At 39.2% G+C, this 20,112-nt stretch overlaps 2 protein-coding genes and 1 long non-coding RNA gene across 3 annotated transcripts; 2 read left to right on the top strand and 1 right to left on the bottom strand.

Annotated features, from left to right (window-relative positions):
• Positions 1 to 1,201: 1,201 nt before the first annotated feature.
• On the top strand, positions 1,202 to 6,646 carry LOC139219074 (Golgi phosphoprotein 3-like). The gene is made up of 5 exons (XM_070850862.1): positions 1,202 to 1,609; positions 2,105 to 2,236; positions 2,510 to 2,624; positions 2,962 to 3,122; positions 4,132 to 6,646. Exons 1-5 carry the CDS (start codon positions 1,400 to 1,402, stop codon positions 4,393 to 4,395), a joined length of 882 nt encoding a protein of 293 aa, XP_070706963.1. The 5' UTR covers positions 1,202 to 1,399; the 3' UTR covers positions 4,396 to 6,646.
• A 1,061-nt stretch (positions 6,647 to 7,707) lies between these two features.
• Positions 7,708 to 8,100, bottom strand: LOC139219164 (uncharacterized). Its single transcript, XR_011585698.1, has 2 exons — positions 7,990 to 8,100; positions 7,708 to 7,878 (listed from the first exon to the last, which is right to left on the bottom strand). It is a non-coding gene; the product is annotated as an uncharacterized lncRNA (long non-coding RNA).
• A 3,112-nt stretch (positions 8,101 to 11,212) lies between these two features.
• On the top strand, positions 11,213 to 20,025 carry pstpip2 (proline-serine-threonine phosphatase interacting protein 2). Its single transcript, XM_070850169.1, has 14 exons — positions 11,213 to 11,288; positions 12,265 to 12,365; positions 14,123 to 14,197; positions 14,884 to 14,918; positions 15,031 to 15,137; positions 15,235 to 15,297; positions 15,984 to 16,082; positions 17,019 to 17,064; positions 17,510 to 17,589; positions 17,688 to 17,786; positions 18,085 to 18,181; positions 18,387 to 18,468; positions 18,608 to 18,645; positions 19,082 to 20,025. Exons 1-14 carry the CDS (start codon positions 11,256 to 11,258, stop codon positions 19,135 to 19,137), a joined length of 1,011 nt encoding a protein of 336 aa, XP_070706270.1. The 5' UTR covers positions 11,213 to 11,255; the 3' UTR covers positions 19,138 to 20,025.
• Positions 20,026 to 20,112: the final 87 nt, after the last annotated feature.

Here is a 20,112-nt window from a genome sequence, read left to right as displayed (position 1 = left end):
GAAGGGGAGAGAGGTTAAGTGGAGGGCATTTGGGAGTTCGTTTACTACGTCATCTTCAACAGTGGACCTCTGCCAATAACGAAGTGGTTCTATAATGACTGACCTACAGCAAAGCAGCTCAAGCTGACAGCATCAGCAGCCTCACAGCTAGAGATGCTAAAGAACCTCGTAAGTGAGGATGTATCACTGAGTGAGCTGGTGTTTCCCTCTGCTGAGTTTATCTCAGAAGTTTGTACAATGTAGATTCATTTTCAGTGGTTACGATGCACCCACACAATCCGATCGAAGCAAAAAAACTTCAGATTACATGGAGAGGATGTTTCTGCACATCCGTGTTTGAGAGAGAATTCATCAGCATCAATTTTCAGGTGCAGAGAAGTCAAGAAAGGATAGGAAGAGGACCACTGCACTAGTCATCTATTTCCTACATGCAGCCTGCCACCTTGTGGTGACAGTCTATATTAGATTGTGTTTTACTGTACACACCTGCCGTCAGCATTCAGCAGCTATGCATCATGTCTGTGTAAATATATTTCTAAATCAAATAAAATTGGAGAAATGGGGCCACATACCTATTTTACACTTCTCCTGATCCACACAATTGGACATATTTACAGCTGGAGGATACCCAGAAAACCACAGGCTGGTCTGTAGATCCAAGGTCTTGCATGGGGCACTTCAGCAGCTGTAATGATGGAGGGTATCAATCATTTCTAACAGGTCATTTAACAAGAAGTCATTTTATTGTAGCATATCAGTAATCACTGACAAAAGTCCTACACTTGTATTAGTCTGACTTTACCATATTTGTGTAAATGTCACTGCTCTCAGCTCACAGTTCACGTTTTGAAACTCAACTGTGCTGTGCTGTAGAGAGCTGGTGGGAAATTGGGGTGCTGAGGTGGCTCCAGCCTCCTTTTCAGCTCTGTTTCTGCTCATGTTTTGTCTATATTAGAAAACCCCCCCCTCTCTCTAAATGTGTCCTGTGCTATGAAATATCTGTGACATTTTATAATTGCTTTTGCTATAATTGCAATTTACAATTGATGTGCTTATTGCGATACACTGGTTCAACATTTGTTAAATTATTAAATGTGTTAAATTTTCAGATTTGCAGTATTTCCGATGGCACTTGAAGGCAACACGCGTGATGCATTCACTGTTCAGTTCAAATCAGATCGCATTCGACGTCACTGTCACCGCCACCATGTTGGATCAGGAAGTGGGTAGAGTCGAGGCAGGATTCCCGAGCCCAGTTTAACGTAAACGGCCCTCTTTATTCGATCGGTCAGCCGTTTCCCCTTTCTCACCTTTGACATCCATTTTACATGCTGCGTGGCTTTCTGGCTGGTCGAGGTAGGCGATTTTCTTCGGATTTGATCGTTTTGCAGCACCAGCTATGGCCGGACTCACGCAGAGAACCTCGGGCCTCGTCCAGCGGCGGACCGAGGCCATTCGCAGCGCCGCAGCCGACAAGGAGAGGGAGTCCGCCGGGGAGGAGGACGAGGCGCGCCGCGGGGAGGAGGAGGACGACGACAAGGGGGACTCGAAGGAGACCAGGCTCACACTGATGGAGGAAGTGCTGCTCCTGGGCCTCAAGGACCGAGAGGTGTGGGCTGTTTTTAATCCGTCGACTAGGCTTAAGCTTGTCATTAAACGCTCGTTTATCAATGTTAGCATAATGTTTACGCTACGTTGCGTCACCAGCCGTGTTTGCAAACAGCAACTAAGTTAACAGACAATACAAACGATAGTTGATAATTAGCATATCCTATAATTGTTTGAGTTGGAGGTTGTTAAATGTTAAACAGTTTAACAAATGCGTTTCAAGTAGCCTGCGTGTGTTTTGTTGTTTATTGTAAGCAGGCGGTGAACAGTTTGCTATATTTAAGCAATTATTCGACGTCAGCTGACCAATTCATGCTCCACGTATTGCCGTATGTCTGTCTCGTTGAGTTACCTGGGTAGTTTTTTTTTTTGACAACTTGCCAGCAGCGACGCAACCTGGAAGTACAAACACAGCAGACATCCTATCAACACGTCAGCTAAGCCACCGAGCGCTGCACCTTGGCTCATTTTTTTCTCCTCCTCCTCCTCCTCTTAGGGTTACACGTCCTTCTGGAACGACTGTATTTCTTCCGGTCTTCGCGGGTGCATGCTGGTCGAGCTGGCCCTCAGAGGGAGGCTACAGCTGGAGGCTTGCGGCGTGAGGAGGAAAAGCCTGCTCTCTAGGAAGGTGAGGACTGTGCTGGTGTGATCAGGTGCTCAGAGAGGAAACCATGCACGACACCGCGTTCAGTCGACCCCATCAAAATGACAAGATGCTTGACACCCTTCCACTGCGTTCCTGTGAGCAGACAGGGTGCATATAAAGACATCCATCCATGTATTAAAGCACATGCTGGATCAGAGAAGTCATTCCTGTTCAGACAGGATGTGGGTCTATGTGGAAGCAAGACACACATTGCCAGTCATCCTAGTTCAAATATGCTTCCTTTTGTTTGCCAAGGTGATCTGCAAGTCCGATGCCCCGACGGGAGATGTGCTACTGGATGAGGCCTTGAAGCACATTAAAGAAACCCAGCCTCCAGAGACTGTCCAAAGTTGGATAGAGCTGCTGAGTGGTGAGAAAAGCCCTTCGGACTTTGCAAAGCAAATCGTGCAATAATCTACTCCTTTTCTCACATGTTGGACGTGTCTTCATTTTGATAGCTTGTGCTGTTTTTTCTTTTGTATGATATCTGAGCTGTAACCAAACCTTAATCAGCTGACAAAAGAAATTAATTAATGACAGAGTTTAATGGTTGTCGTCATTAATGACAATGCAACGTTTTTTTTATAACGTGAGCTAAACAAATCTTAATCACCACGAGCCAGTTCATTTCCAGTGGAAGGATGACAGCAACTGTGTATCAGTGTGTGCTTAATGTCCTAAAATCAATCTCGCGTTGTCCTCTTAAGGAGAGACCTGGAATCCCCTGAAGCTGCACTACCAGCTGAGAAATGTCAGAGAACGCCTGGCCAAAAACCTGGTAGAGAAAGGTGTCCTCACCACAGAGAAACAGAACTTCCTGCTTTTTGACATGACCACACATCCGCTCACCAACAGTACCATTAAACAGGTAAGGTGTGGGGATGCTCTGTGGCTCTTTGTGTAATGACGCTGATTAAACTTTATAGAATTTAAAAGGCTCAAACTAGTGTTGCTGGAGACTCTTGAATGAGAAGTAAACATTTTAAGAAGCAATGTATATATGCTAATTCTGCCAACGTAGACTTTCAGCTCTTGTGAGTGAGGGTTACAGTCACAATCACAGCTTTAATTGTTTGTGCAGTAACGGCAACAACGGATAGTGCTACAGCATACCTTCCCGCTCTGCAAATCACATGTCCCGTGCTCTCTTCTGAGAAACAAATCTAACCCAAAAGGAAGAAATGTATGTTATACATTTTATGCTTTCATGGTAGAACCAGAAAGTCACAAGTTCTCAATCTGCGCAGATACAGCCAATTCAACTATGTCATTTTAAACTGTATGCAGTAAGCAGTGATGTCCCCATTCTATCATACAGTAGGAACACAGTCACAGTGACCAAGAGCCAGACATCAGCTTGACATGATATGACAGATAACCCATGTTAGCTTTTCTGCAGAAGTCTTCTTCTTATCTAACTTTCAAGCACAAATGTCTTGTCCTTATTGACCGAACAAACATTTACTGGGGGAAAGTGTCCCGTTAACATCAGTTTGCAGGCCAGAAAGCTAATAAGCTAGTTAGCAGCAGTAGGTTAGATATCATATAAAAGATACATTTCTGATATTTCCTGTGAGGTTTTGGATATGGACTTTGAAGCAGTGCTGGTTTTAACTGAGCAGCAGTGAGTGCTCAGTGGGTCTGAATAGAGCAAGTCTTTTTCATTGCTTAAATGTAACCTTTTGCTGTTTTTGTCTTGTGTTACACCAAGCATAATGACTGTAAATGAGTAATTACTAATGATTTTTATTATTGGTAGAAATGAGTCTCATTTAGAAGATAGTGTGACAATTTGTAAAAAAAAAAAAAATTAAAAACACAATCTGGCATGTTGGCTGATGGCTATTAACCATGTATCTTAATTTCATTGCTTACAGCGCCTTGTCAAGAAGGTCCAGGACTCCGTTTTGGAGAAGTGGGTCAACGATCCCCACCGCATGGACAAGCGGATTCTGGCCCTGATCCTTCTGGCTCACTCATCTGACGTTCTTGAGAATGCCTTTGCCCCACTTCAAGACGACCAATACGACCTGGGCATGAAGAGAGTACACACTCTGCTAGAGCTGGAGCCGGAGAAAGAGAGCACAAAGCCCAGCGCCAACGAACTCATGTGGGCTGTCGTGGCTGCATTTACTAAATGAAAAAACTTGATTGGTCGGACTGGAAGATCTGGCTATGGTCTGTGTTATTTAATTGGTTGAAGGACTTCACTTAATGAGACAGACTTCACTTTAATGAGACAATCTGTTCTGGTTGGGGAGAGCCTGTTCATACATCTATTCCGGATGACATTTTGGTGGTAGTCCATATTAACCCAGTGCAATCTGATTGGTGGTGGGCTTCACCAAGTAACATTTGGTTGGGTGGAATGGTCTCTGAACGAAAAATGACTGACAGCTTTCACACAGTGAAGTCAATTACATGCCGCTGCTTGGCTGGATATACTTGTAAACATCAACACTACGAACGGATCAAATCACAGAACAAAGCAGGTGACAGCAGTGGTCATGGTGAATATGAAGATTTTGACTGGGGCCAAGTTTCCCTTCCCCAATAAGGAACCGTCATCTCTCCATTAGTACAAGATCTGACCAGAGTCAAGTCCTGGTCTCATCTACATACTCTCCCACAGGCTTATGCAAGGATAAAGGATAGCAAATCACAATGCTACCGATGCTCTTTGCACTCACGCAGGTCTCCTGCTTCCACCTATTCATTCCCACTTGTGTTGGGAGCTCATGCTTAGGGTTACTGTTAGAATTAGACTACCTGAATGTTTTACCGATTCACTCTGTCGTCTCATTCATTTCTCCTTTCTCCTTCCTCCTTTCTTCCTCATGGCGTTTTGAGGAGGAAAGGGAGAACAGTCACTGCATCATTAGTGAGCTGGGTAGTTTGGCCCTTATAGTCTCTGATCTAAATGAAGAATTAAATCTTGAGTCTTACAAAGCTCTTTATCTTATTAGTTTGCTGTTTTTGCAATAGGTTCATTCTGTAATCATGGAATGAGACTAGTCTTCCATTTCTGTTTATGTTGCTAATCGATGCTTGGAGTAGCCCGCCATTTATCAACTATTTTGCACAGTCAGTAGCCCTGTAGGTAGGATCGTACATATAGGTTCTTTCTCTGGTTGAGAGACGCATTTGTGAAGATGAGATCTAAGATTATAAACCATAGCAACCATGGTTTAAAAAAGGAATCTCACTTATTTTGTCTACATCTGTTGATCTTTATGAATATTTTAAAAGCATTCCTCTGGACATATAAAATAGCTTCTGCTCATATTTTTAAAGCTTGAGTTGAGATGTAATGATGCAGGAAAAGGAAACGGCCTACAAAAGATTTTAGAATATGATCATTAGCAGTTGCTTATACAAATGGGCTAGAAGGTGTTAACCAAACAGGCTAGTTTCTGTCCAGAAAATGTTAAAGGGTCGTTTCAGCCAACTGATAATAAAGAAATATTTTCTTACTTACCTCCAGTAGTATCTAGCCATAGAGGTAGTTGTGGTCTTATTTAGCTTTTGAACTATATGTTGGAGGTACCTGCCTCTGACTTTAGATCTGATCCTAAGAAGCGCATCAGCATCAACAGAAATACTTTGTGAAGTTCCTGGGGACTGACCTACAAACCTCACTGTAAACCATCTTTCTGTGGAACTTCTTTGCACTGAGGAGATCGCTCCCTATGAAAACTGTTGTTTGGTCTATGGAATCACAAGATACCACTAGAGGTAAGTGAGATAACGTATTTTGTAATTTAGGTGAACCGACCCTTTTATGTTTCGCTCTTGCAGTATAATGTATCTCTCAGCTTGTATGTCGGGTCATAATTAGATGTTATTTCTGTTTGATAGGCCCATGTGGGCATGTTGTACTTGGGCTCCAGACAGTCTATGGCTCCGGATGAATCCTTGTTAAAGACAAACTGTTTAACAACATGCGATCAATTTGAATAGAAACTAGAAAACCTCCAGAGATGCTTTAGTGCAGATCTGGGAAAACATACGTTTCAGTATAAAATCATGATTGTAAACATCATTCTTGTCTGATGAGTATGATCTATGTATGAGGTTACATCAGCTATTGTTTCACGGCATACTTATAGTTGTCTTTTATTTTTATTTTTTTTTCTACCTTCAAAATACCAATAGGTATGAAGAACTGTTGATCCGTTTACAGCAAAGAGACCATGCATGCTATTGGTGGAGGGCTGGGTCACTTTTGGATGTAGCTACAGAGAAAAGGCTTGTATGTAATTATTAGTCATTTTACGTGTACGATCTAATGGAATTCAATGAAAGGGATCTTCTCTCCTATCCTCTCTAATTCTGTATGCTTTTGTATTACCACACAAAATAAAGTAAGGATCCTTTAAGTGCCTGAATTTAGCACTGGTTTGCTGTTGTTTTTATTCCATGTATGGAGTGTACACTTAGCTTTCTCCCATTCAAGTTGTTTAAGAGTCACTATACACAAATGTAACATACAAATAATGGCAGGTGCTTAGTCTAGTTTTATGAGATTTAGTTCATTGGCAGACCGTGTTGATGATCAATTGTGGAAGTTTTTTTTTTTTTTTTTAATTTCCAAGTTTCAGCTTCTGAAATGTGAAATGTTTTGCTGCTTGTTTCATATGATTTTAAACTGAATTTTTGTGCTTTGGACTGAGAGTCAAGGAATTTGAGGAAGTTACCTTGTGCTCTGATAAATTACAATGGCTATTTGTCACTAATGGATTAGTTAGAAAAAATAACGTATATTATAAACTATAGTTTGGTAAATATGCTTACTTGCCAACTTGATATTAGATGATTGACACCACTCGTGTGTGTACACTCTATGAGCTAGCTTCATATTTAGAGCACAGGCAAAAGAGTGGAAAGGACAGCTCGTTTCCCATAATGCAGAACTGTTCCTTTAACTGGCATGCAAGTAATTGTTAGCGGCAGCGTTCTATTCATCAGGTGTTAACTTTCACATCCACTATAGTACACATGACCAGGTACTAGACTTATTGAATATGCATCTTTTATTAACAACTCATTAAAAACTTCCTCAGTCTCAGTAATTCCAGGTCCTCATTTCTCCACTTGGCATAACTGTGACAGGCAGATAGAGGATAAAATGCATAAATGTCGATATATAGCTTAAAGTAGTATGTACAGAATACATGAGACATTCAGCGTCTTTCAACAGATAACTTCTATTCAGATCCTCCACTTTGGCTCCCGTCACCCTTGGGTGTGAATTGGGGGATCAGCAGCATCCCACATATTTGGCTCTCTCTGCAGAGCTCCAGTCATGAATATGACAGCAGTCCAATGGCAGTCCACATCCAACATCTCCATCAGGGTGTTTCCACAAGCTTACATCCCGCTTGAGATCCAGCATTTTACCATCAGTGATGAGTCTGTGTCCAGGACTCTTCTGCTTTGGCTCTGAATGCCACAGACTTTTGTAAAAACTCAATTCCTCTTGATGTTCTTTGTCATGTCTCATTTGATTTTAGTCACAGTCTTGTAGTTGTTGATCAGTATTTCCAGCAGTTTGTATCTCCAGTAAAGTCTGTCACCAACTTGACGCAGCTCACGTGCGCAGTGATCAACCGTGGCAGCAAGATCTGAGGATAAAACACACCACGCAGATAAGTTAGGCTGAATATCCATGATCTAATATACATTGATGAACCTAAATTAAAACCACGTCAATCAAATCTTCCTGAGATACTCACCATGGCTGGCCATTTTCGCAACGATAATGCTCTGGATAAGAGAAGAACGCTTTTAAGGTTCCGTTTTTCTCCAGCCTCGGTGCTTTTTAAGCTCTGTAGTCGTAGCCTGACAAGAAGGAACAGGTTTGAACTATTGATAGCAGTGTAAGCTTAAATACTTCTGGGTGACGCAACTTCATGGTGGTGGAATCCCCGTCAGCGAGAGCCAAGTTCCTCCCACTCCAGGGTAGACTTCTCTGTTTGCTATATGGTTATTAGTAGTATACCATAAAATGTGCACTTACACTTTGTAACACAACACATGCAGTACCTGTATTGTTTGTGCCAGACACCCACTAGGCTACACAGTTTTAATCAACATAAACATGCTGATGTGGCCAAATCTAGTGATCATAAAGGGCTTCTTGAAGATATTGAATTAGGATTTTACATGAATAAACCATGATGTTTGCGATAGAACCGAAAAGACGGCATTAAACACACATATATTTTGAAACTTCAGGTATGAGCTAACTAGTGAGTCATATGTTACATGATTTTATCATTGCAGGCCATGCTGTTCAAAAGATAGAGACTGAATTTTAAGAACTCGCACTTACATAATCCCACCATAAAGAGTTATATGCACAACAACACTTCATGGGGACAACAGTGGCTGTTTTTCTGCCCTAATGGACTGATAGTGATAAGATATTAGACATAGTGGTTGTTTTTGTCAGAATGTACATGACACTAATGTCATTTCATGGATTATGTCAAAAATGTATGTTAGAATAACCACGGTTTAACAGACCAGCACTGTTAGGGCAACTGAGAGGCATTTCATTCAACAACACCACCTTTAATTAAGTTACACACACCAGGGCGGTGGCCTGAATACACCTTAGACTGAATAAAAGCTTTGTAATGTAGTAACCTGGAGATGTATATTGTATATGCAATCAATTTCACCGAAACTATGATTCTCCCTAAAAAAAGGGATATCTGACAAAGCCTCAATACTCTGCGCAGTAAAGGCATCATGAACATGTTAAGACTTGCCCTGCAGCTGCTTCTTCCTTTCTGTAGAAACAGGGAAGTACCCGGGAAATTACTTCAGTCTGCAGTCAGGTGATCTGCGCACTGTAGGCTGAACCACAGTAACATACCTACAAGGCTCATAGTATATAGCCATAGAATTACACCGAGGTGACCGAGGTTGTGAAGGGAACTTTTTGACGCACAAACCAAGAGAAAGGAATCAAGAACTTAATAATTAAAACCTGAAAGAAATATAGTAAAATCTGATCCTTAATTCTAAGTAAAAATACACATACATTGCTGTAAAAATACTCCACTACAAGTAAAAGTAGAGACGTATCATCAGTACTCTCTTACTCAGGGTGGAGCTGATTTTAGCTACTTTTAACTACTTTAATAGTTCCCCAGCTAAGGGTCACAAGATAAATCTGAGTCCTGCCATTTATATTTTGGGCTTTTCTTTAATGCTTTCTTTTTTTGTAAAATATTGGATAATTTGATCACACTGTGGGAGTTATTTAAATGAAACCATCTGAGGGGTTTAGAGGGGAAACTTTTTAGACTTCTGAACTCAATAATAAGCTTTTATTAGGACATTTATGTCAAATATATCCCGCAAAGTGACTAACAAATATTAGCTGTCAGGTAAATGTAGTGGAGTAAATGGTACAATATTTCTAATGCAATAATGTAGTGGCGTAGAAGTGTACAGTAGCTTAAAATGAAAATACAGCACATTCTCGTTCATCAACAGTGCAGAATGGTCACATGGTTGCAAAAGCTGGAGGCCTCAGTGCTGATAAGACAGTTATAAAATGTTTTGTCCTCCCAGGTTGTCTTTTATTGCCACATCCAGAAAGCAGTGACAAGAGAGAGAGAGAGGGTGTTTTCAATGTTAATGTACTATGAACGTACTTGTCAGAGTCATTATATCTGCGCGATGTTCATGTGATATTCTGTATGTCAACAAACTGTGTTGTTGTCATGAAAATATCTTGCGCAAGATGTCTCTGGAAATACATTTCTGGAGGTGAAGCAGGAAACACAAAGGTGTGTCTGTGTGTCTTCAGCAGAAAAAATGCAAATAAGTCATAAAACATTAACTTTGATAATGTTTAACACATAACAGGCTAGATGTGACAGGTTGGTTTGAGCTGTTTGAGCTGTCTAAAAGTTGTTTCAACACTAATGTTATTCAGTACTAGATTAGGATTTCACATATGACCAAATCATTGATCATATATCATTATTATTATTAACTATGATCCATTGTTGGATTTTTCCTACTACAGTGGTGTGTATATATAAGTACTGCTTAAATATTAATCAGAATCAGAATCAGAATCAGAATTACTTTAATAATCCCCAGGGGGAAATTGCTTTTGTTACACACAGTATATATATATATATATATATATATATAAAAGTATGTATTAAAAATTACGTATTAAAAATTATTATTACAAATTATTACAGAGGTAAATTATTGCACCAGGTGAGTCCAGAGTCTTATAATAATAATAATAATAATAATAATAATAATAATAATAATAATAATAATAATAATAATAATAATAATAATGCATCAGTAAGATACAGTATTATACAGTAACACTGACAAGGGTCTTTCTGGATAAGGAGTACTTTTACTTTTGATACATTATGTACAGGACTGGTAATGAAGTATCATCCTTGAGCTTCAATTTACCTGATGAGCTCTAAACCCCGTACTTTCTGCCATCAATCACCAGATGGCAGTGCACTCAAACTCAGTGTCAACTGAAGACTTGAGGGATGATTTTAAAGCAGTTGATCATTCAACTGTGAAATTACAGCATGTAATCATGCAGTTGGTTTGCATAGTCTGCCTGTGTAACTGCTGTTCGTTTGATTATGCTGGGATAGATGGGTTCAAAGTCTTTTCTTTTATCCCAACTAGCCAACCATAGTCAAATACAATAACATAAGGTTTTCCAAATGGTTTGGCCATTTAACTATTTATGCATTTCATTATGTGTGTATGGAATTTGCCAGAAATTCGAATCAAATAATTGGACTGAATAAATGAAAGTGTGAGTGATGAGTTTTTCACCAAAACCACAGGGATACATACAAAGTGCACGTGCAGACAATGCTGACGTCGGGACTGTTATTGATCATCACTGCGCATGCGTCGATTTGAGGCACGGGTTTAAAGAGTCTGGGAAACAGAGTCTTGACATTCAGTGTGCGCCTCCTGTTCAGCCATGAAAAACATCCACTGCAAGGATTTCTTCTGGGTGAGTGTCTCCTTAAGCCAGCTGTGTTCTCACCTCATGGATTCATTGTGGTTTTTAAGCCTGAACAAAAATGAAAGAGTGACCCGTAAATTCAGTCATAAAGAGGGTGTGTTTTCGCCAAGCTGCGTTACGTTGTAGCTTCTTTTTCCAGAATTAGAAACACTTTATTTTTGACCTCATCAGATAGTTTCCTCTGGTAGGTGATACATAAATAAAAGTAATAATACCACATTGTAGAAATATATTGTATGTCCTGTATTGAAACTACACAAGTAACTCAAATATACTTCAAAAGTATATTAAGAGCAAACATATATTCTATAAATGATCATATGGTTTGGATGTAAATCTTATTGTAAATCTAATAAACAATGTTGTAATTATAGCTGTCAGATAAATATAGTGGATTGAAAAGTATTGTTTTACCCCTCAAATGCAATAAGGTAGAAGTATAAAGTAGCACAGAATTTACCATTTGTATTTAAGTATAGTGCGTCACATTACACCATCAGCTTTATGAAAAAGAAAATTTCCCTACTGACTGAATTAGCTGTAGAAACAAATGGGCTCTTTTATGGAGACAGAAAGTCAATAGCCCACTGATTGTGACATCTCCATGGTTAGGTTTATTATAGGTTGTTACCCTCAGCTTACTTAAATTATGGAGACGTACAATTCAAAACATCAATTTTCACTCTGTGTCAGAGATCTTAATGCTGACGTGTTTATTTAGGGTAAAACAAGTTTAGGCAGAGCCTGTCTAACAGTAAAGGGCTGAGAAGTGGTGGTATATATCGCTATAAGTCTGTCTGACTGTTGTCTTTCAGTTATGAAGTAACAATATTTGCTTTATAATGTAGTATATATCTGTAAACTGGGGGTATAATCCAAACAATTAACCCAAACTGTACTGCAGTTTCCAAAAGCAACGACGATGAACAGAATGAAATACTTTCTTATTATTTCTTGTTGACAGAACACTGACCTGACCTGCACTAGTGGCTATGATGCCATCATCCAGTATCTCAATGATGGCAAGAGGACATGCAAGGAGGTAGAGGAGTTCATGAAAGCTAGGTAATGCCATGATCTCTTTCTACATGTCGAAGAGCTGCAACAATTCATCTCTTAGTTGTCAACCGTTAAATTGATTGCCAGCTATTTTGATTATCGATTATTAATAGTTTTGAGTAATTGGGAAAAAAAGTCTAAATTATCTAATTCCACCTTCTTAACTGTGAGTATTTTCTGTTTTCTTTACTCCTCTATTAGAGTAAGCTGAATATTTTAAGGTTGTGGACAAAACAAGACATTTGTTGATGTCATCATTGGCATTTGGAAACCATGTTTGGCATTTTTCAGCATTTTCTGACATTTGATAGACCAAACAACCAATCGATTCTTTAAGACAATAAACAACAGATTAGTTGACAATGAAAATAATCGTTAGTTGCGTCCCCAATATATGTGTAACTACATTTGTATGTCACTCTTGTCGTAGCCCAGGTTAGCTGGACTGTTTCCTAGTTAGTCGGATTGCTGTCAAGATAGTTTTAACTGGCACAGTCTAATTGAGAGTTAGTTAGTGAGAGGAGGGGAGTAACTTATCAGTTACAAGTGTAGCTGGCCGTGTATTTGTTTGGTGTGTATTATCATGTTACGTTTTTTTTCAGTGATGCAGCCTTTTACCAGTTAAAGGGAAAACATGTTAAAAGCAAATAATTTGCCAGCAATAGCCTGCAATCAGTCAGTGCTGAGGTCAAAGAAAAACTTGTAAATGACATTTTACATTCCAGGAAGAAAAAGCTCCAAGCCTTAACAAGTGTATTGTGAAGCTTTCAGATAGATTTTATAATGGAGTCATACAAAGTCTGGCATTTGAATTTGATTTCCTGCTTCCTCATTTGATAAGTAATCTGTCTTCTATCCCTCAGACACACACACATACACACCCCAAGTCCAATTGGCAGCCAGTGACATGAACATAATCTACTGAGATTGCAGTACAGTTCCTCATAAATGATGCTGTTTACATGAATGAGCCAGTGAAACAGAAGCATCTTGGTAACAAAACAAAAGACTTCTGTATGGATACAGCAAAAAGAGGATATTACATAATGATATCACTGAAAGTATTGTGTGAGAATGAAAAGCATTTTTAAAAACCACAAGATAAAAAGATTTTCCAAAACACTGTAACAGCAGTCACAGTTCCTAAAATAAAAAGTAATCTACAGTATGGACACATGCTAATGATATTATGTGGTATGAAGTAAGTAGACACAATTACACTTGAGCGATATGTTAAATGTATAGAGATGATACAGAAAATAGAGCTTTGGATCAGTGGCCACTACCACTGTTGTATTTATTGCTATCACAATAAGAATAGATTATTTCTTTTTTATCATTTGTGTAGAACTGCATGCATATCTTGTGCTGTAACACAGAAAGCACCTTGTCACAGTATTTATAATGGCCCTGTGGAGTTCCTGATTATGCAGACAGTGATAAGGAATTAAAATCAAGGATTATTCCCATCAGTTATTTCCTGGTTTGGCTCCACTCTTGCCTTGTGTTTTTTCCACACATTTAGGCTGCAAGATTGATCTGTAATTGTATAATTCCATTCAAATCACTCTGACATATGATAAAAGGTCACAATCAATCAGTCTAGATTAGGAGGCCCCACACTGTGAAAACCCTCTACTGTAACTCCACCTATTTAGTATCTATAAGCAGAACCAACCATAAGTCCTATCAGTTAACTAACAATTTGACATGTAAATGTATGACCTCCATTTCTAAACATTTTTTTTGGTTGTGTCCTGCAGAGCATCAATTGAAGAAAGGTATGCCAAAGATCTCCTTGGTTTGTCCAAGAAGGTGTGTGGACACAATGAGATGAAGTAAGCGACCTCAGTGTTGAGATGCTGTTGTGTGTTTGGCCAGATCTATTTATAGTCTGTCTCTGCTGAAGTGTCTATTAGTTTGTCACCAAGCGTGGGATAGTGACTCTGTGGTTCACAGTTAAAAAAAAAAAAAGTGAGAATTGCATTATTTTGCTTCTTTTTTTTTAAAAGAATGGTGTTACAGTTAGTCGTATTTTATGTGTCAGTGTTGACATGTTTCTGTTTTAGTCTAGTTCCCATTCTGTCAGTGGTCACATGATCAGTGCGACTTTGTTTCTGCTTTTTGGGTAGGGAGGTGTAAAGGTGGGAAGTGGAAGGAAGACTAATTGAAGACTGTGAAACAGGAAACATTGTTTAGCTGTGGTGGTCTATTCATACTTTTTATTAAAGGCACTCTGTGGAGTTATTGTAAACAAACAAAAGTTATGGTTACAGAAAAAAACTGTAGAAGGAAAGTCCTAAATGAACTGAACCCTGCCTGATGTTTAACAAACACATTCAGTGTATTAAAATATTGTTTTTTTTGGGAAATATTTCAAATGGTGCATTGTTTACATCCATGTTTAAATGCTAGCATTAAACATTGATATTGCTGGTTAATTACTACGTTATTGAACACATTTAATGCAGATTTTGTAATGTGTGAAATCCCTCTGTAATACTTTTTTCTTCTGCCTTTTAAGCACTTTAAAAAGATCCCTGGATGTGTTCAAATTACGTAAGTGCTTAACATTTTTCAGTCTTAATAATACTGTCTTTCAGCCACCATTATGTACTGTGTGTTTCAGTTTTTATCAGCTCAGAATATTAACCACATTTTTACCCAGCAGAGACTGAACATGTGAGTCTTTCACACTTACAACTGGCGCAGAGCATGAGGGAAGAGGCCAAGAAACTGGAAGAATTCAGAGAAAAGCAAAAAGAAATGAGGAAGAAGGTCAGCGGTCTTACCAGCACTGTGATGCTCTGATGTGACTGTGGCATCTTTGTGACACATATGACGTTGGTGACTATATATGACCTTGTCATTTCAGACAGAGCAACAGATGGATGCTCTCCACAAGCAGAAGTCATCACAGTTCAAGAAGACAATGGATGTAAGAAAGAAGGAAAGAAGTCCAGAGTTAATTATTAGTTTCAAGGAACTTAATTGCTACAAGGGCACTTTCGGACTTTCCCTCAAGAACTTTTCCTTCTAATGTGTAATTGATAAACTGAGCGGATTAACATGTGGACTATCAGACACATGCAGAATTATTGATACACATTGACTGACCTGCAAAACCAAAGCCAGAAAACTTGGTTATCTATATTTACAGGTATAAAAGTGATCGTGTCAAGCTTGTATCAACTGGTGTTGTGTTACCTTTAAGGTTTTGTGATTTTATGACCATTTGTGAGTCTGGACACAGGAGTTTCACTTGTGTTGTGAAAACTGTGAAAATACTTATCCCATCTCTGTTCTTCCTCTTTGCTGGAGGAAGTTATGTTGACCAGTCTGAGATGTGCACCACAAGTCATCAGTAACAACATGTATATCATTGCCAGAAGAAGTGCTTGTCATGCAAATGAGGATGACATTTTGTCAATGGCACCAAGAGAACTGGAGTAGTACCGTCAGTAGATTGAAGAAGCCCACGGTGGTAGAGAACACCGTGAATCTTCTGATGCACCTAGTCCAGTTCTATTGGTGATGTTAGTTACTTCGAGCTTTTTTTTTAAACGTTTGTGGTGTGATAAACACTTTAGTTAGCTTAAATGTTGACCGTGGTTCTTTCCCCAGACAAAGAAGACATACGAGCAGAAGTGCCGAGATAAAGAAGAAGTTGATCAGAACGTGAACCGAAACACCAACACCAACAACACCAAGCACATGGAGAAGGTACAGTGAAAAAACTGGATCCACATTCATTCTCCAGCATTCATGTGTCATGACAGAGGATGAATCAGAACCTTGGAACCTTTATTTTCTCCATCTTTTGTTGTTTGTTTTTTTTAGCTCATTTTGGTCAAAATAAGAAAGTGAAATAGTACCATAGTATGTCAATCTGCAAACATGAAGATGGTCAGTGCTATTAATCATTATCATGTTGATGTTCAGTTAATCATTGAAGTCAGCTATCATAGGAACATTTCAAATATTAACAAGTTCCAGCTTGCAACTTGCAAAGAGCATTTTCCCCCTATTGTCTGACATTTATAAGATGAAATATTAATTAAAGTAAAAAATCAATAAATAAGATTATTCAATAATGATCAAAAATATTAACTGCAGTACTAAAGTGGATGAAAATCTCATATTATTGGCCCAATAAAAGAACGAAGCAGCATTTCCACATAATGCATGCACATCACCAGTTTTTTTTCCAAAACATGGTAGCACCATAGTGCTGTTTGGCCATGCAATGTTGTGATACTAACTAAAATGCTTCTGAGCAGAGTAGATTTTAATAAGCCATATAGTATCTATTGTCCCATGTAAGCCAGGATTGTGAAAATATGTTTATTTGATTATTAGTACAAATACAAATTAAAAAACAGACTATGCCTATATACAGTAGCAGAGTTATGCTTGACTCTGATCCAGATGTCCAGATGTTCGTTTAAAAAGTTCGCGTTTGAACAATTAATGTATTATTTATATCTCTGTGCCACAGACTTCCTCCATCTACCCTGTATATCAGCTCATTTATGTCTGAGAGGCACCAGAGTTACAATGTCCATATAAGCCTACGAGCAGTAATGTCTCTATTTGTTACTTATTATGTGTAAGACTTAGACCAACTGTGTTCACCCACTGTTGTTCACCATCTTCCAGCTCTACTCAAAGGCACAGCAAGCAAAACAGAACGCAGAGGAAGCAGGTACGTTTGTAAAAAAAACACTAAACTGCTACAGACGTCATGCAATATGTTGGGTGCATTAGCGTGGCTTTAGGGATGGATGCACTGGACTGGATTCATGAGGAGCTTTTCTCTTCTCTGCTTTACATTTTGTCTGTCATTCACCTAGTCTCTCTCACACACACACACCCACACACACACACACACACACACACCAGTATGAGACACCAGTATCTAGACATTTCACAACAACTATTTGATGCATTTCCATGAAATTTGGTACAAACATCCATGATGCGCAGATGATGAATCCTAGTAATTTTGCTGATCCTCTGACTTTTTCTCTACTTTTCCTCTCAAGTGCTAATACTGTGCCCCACCACATGAGAGACTGTAGCTGTTTGTACAGTGTGTTTTGGTACTGATAGTTATACTGTTTATGCTGGTGTATGTGTTTGACTGACAGACAGGTTGTACCATCAGAATGTGGTCACGCTGGCAAAGGTTAGAGATGACTGGCTGAAGGAGCACATAAAGGCATGTGAGGTAAGACTGCTCAACTTCAGACTCCTAAAGTTTGAGTTTAAATTTTAACACACATTATGTGAATGACCTGAATGTTTCTCTAATGTTTTCCTTCACAGATGTTTGAAAAACAGGCAATGGAGCGTATTAACTTTCTGAGAAACACAGTGTGGACTCACCTCAACCAGCTATCCCAGCAGTGTGTGACCAGTGATGAGGTAAGGTCCACCTCTGGATGTATAAACAGACAAATGCTTGGCGAAGCATCCGCTATATCAAGGTGATAATAAGGTGATAATATGTCAGTTGTGTTTACAGCTTGTTCTGCTGTCCCCAAGTGGCCACAAAATCAATTGATGCAGGTTTGAAGAAAACCAAGAAACTTCACAAAAAAGCCATGTAATTTTAAGAATCTGACTTTTATAACCTTCGTTGGACTCCAGGCATATAAAAATGTGGCCTATTTATACTCTGAACTTGTTTTAATCGTCCCTGTGTATTTGTGTGTGCACATAGATGTATGAGGAGGTGAGGAAGTCACTGGAACAGAGTGATGTCCAGGAAGATCTTGAACACTTTATAAACCTCAGACGGACCGGTGACAAACCACCAGGTATGAATTCAGGAATACTCAGATACAATCCTGTGTCATTAACAAAGAACCAGTGCTGGTCTGTACACAGACAGACTTTATTTACATAAAAGGACAAGAGAGGCTACTCCTCCCAAAAAGTAATACAGTCATATAATACTGTCACCGGCCAAGAAGTGAAAAATACCGTGATATAGATTTTAGTATCCGTCTTCCTCTCTAACAGCTCCAGTTGTGTATGAGAACTTCTACAGTGGCCAGAGGTCTCCGACCGGAGCTCCACCCTCTCGGATGCCTCCACCAATCAGGTAAAGGAGAGAAGGACTCCAGGAGAGGCAGCCATCTGTCTGTTTATCTCCCCTTCGTTTACTGTTTCAGCCAATTCTTCATTACATTTTTAGAACACTAACTGACTATACTGTCCTTATTGTGTACCTTGTTTTGCAGGAGGGGGCCATTACCAGGTCCATCAAACAACAGTAGGGGTATGTTTTTTTTTTTTACTTCAGTACAGTGTATGATGTGTTCTTTTTTTCTTTTTAAATGAGGCAGCTGAAGAGGTTTGGTGACTAGTATCTTGTTAGGTGATGGTGCAGGTGATGTTTGCTTGCTAAGGCGATGGGGGGGTTAAGCAGAATGCGGCCAGGTGTGGCCTGCACTTTTATACTTGCTCACAAACTCATGTTGAAACCATGTTCTTGAGTAAAACAGGTAAAGGGACATGATTCATGCAAAGGTCATTTAGCCAGAGGGGTTGCTAAATTGATATTGAAACTGACATTTTCTGGCAGTCTGGCAACCAAAGGTCCTTTCAGTGGCGTTATTTGGGCTTGTGGCTTAATTATCAACTAAAAGGATGCTTCACGCCTCTCCTTTTCTGATTTACACACCACATTGTTTTGATGTCTACTTTGATTGCAGATGATACAATCTACTCAACAGTGCAGGACGCAGGGTACAGCGTTATCCAGTACTAACACACAGGTCAGCCGGTGGTAGCGCGCACCCTGCACAGCGCTGGAGCTTTGTTGGACATCAGAGTTGCACGAGTCTCATCACTTCCTCTTTTGTGAGTTCCTGTAACAATAAGGTCTTACCAAATGGAAATGAGGGCCATAATTGTGTACATCCATATTTTTAGATGAGGCTGTGTGGTATTATATGGAAATATGACACAATATCATAAACAGAACAGTAAACATCATTATTTTATTCTTAGATTGTGTTTTTTTTTTAAAACAAGTGATGAAAAGGACATTCTGTAAAATGAAAAAGAACCTTAAAAAGGTGTCATCCAGCTCATTACTGTATAAACTTAGGTAATTTACACTGTTCAGATACAGAGCCTATTTATTAGCCACGTTTATGTTGTGCAAGTCTCTATCTTCTGAATTATGTTCCCCTTTGTATTTATTTTTGTGAATCTCTTTCTCAAATTTTGAACAGAGATGCAAAAGATGTGTCATCTGCTTGCTCGTTTTCAGTTCCTCTTAGATGTGAGAGTAGCATGTCAGCTGATGGGGAACTTGTGATTGGAATCTCACACTCACTCTTATTTATCAGTAGTGTACAGTATATGGGTGACTATGTAGTCTAGAAATTAGGTGTACGTTAAGATTGCTTTCTATGCGCTGGATTGACATTCAAGTCACTAAACTGCATATATGTGATGATGACAGAGGATTGTTGGAATATTTGCACTTTGACTCTTGCTTTATTTATGTTAACAACACAAAACTTGTAGAAGTCGCCACAAGCTGTGATTAAGTTTGAAACTGCAGAAGTAATGACCGGTTAAATAGTATTTCACTGTGCAGCTGGTCTGACGTTGGTTGTGTTTAAATAAAATTACTGTAAGTATGAAAGTTCTCTCTCACAGTTTATGTGACTGTCCTGACCTGACACCTGATGTGATACTAAACTAAGTTGACCATATTGTAGCTGCTCCATCT

Source organism: Pempheris klunzingeri, chromosome 19 (assembly GCF_042242105.1).
Source record: "Pempheris klunzingeri isolate RE-2024b chromosome 19, fPemKlu1.hap1, whole genome shotgun sequence".
Classification (NCBI taxonomy): domain Eukaryota; kingdom Metazoa; phylum Chordata; class Actinopteri; order Acropomatiformes; family Pempheridae; genus Pempheris; species Pempheris klunzingeri.
This window is presented reverse-complemented; position numbering and strand designations above follow the sequence as displayed.

Excerpts from the sequence above, each read along its gene's own strand:
- LOC139219074 (XM_070850862.1), top strand. The coding sequence starts at position 1,400 with ATGGCCGGACTCACGCAGAGAACCTCGGGCCTCGTCCAGCGGCGGACC. Across the intron at positions 1,610-2,104 it reads TGGGCCTCAAGGACCGAGAG|GGTTACACGTCCTTCTGGAA; the intron begins GTGTGGGCTGTT and ends TCCTCCTCTTAG. Across the intron at positions 3,123-4,131 it reads CCAACAGTACCATTAAACAG|CGCCTTGTCAAGAAGGTCCA; the intron begins GTAAGGTGTGGG and ends CATTGCTTACAG.
- pstpip2 (XM_070850169.1), top strand. The coding sequence starts at position 11,256 with ATGAAAAACATCCACTGCAAGGATTTCTTCTGG. Across the intron at positions 18,182-18,386 it reads GACCGGTGACAAACCACCAG|CTCCAGTTGTGTATGAGAAC; the intron begins GTATGAATTCAG and ends CCTCTCTAACAG. Across the intron at positions 18,646-19,081 it reads TCCATCAAACAACAGTAGGG|ATGATACAATCTACTCAACA; the intron begins GTATGTTTTTTT and ends CTTTGATTGCAG.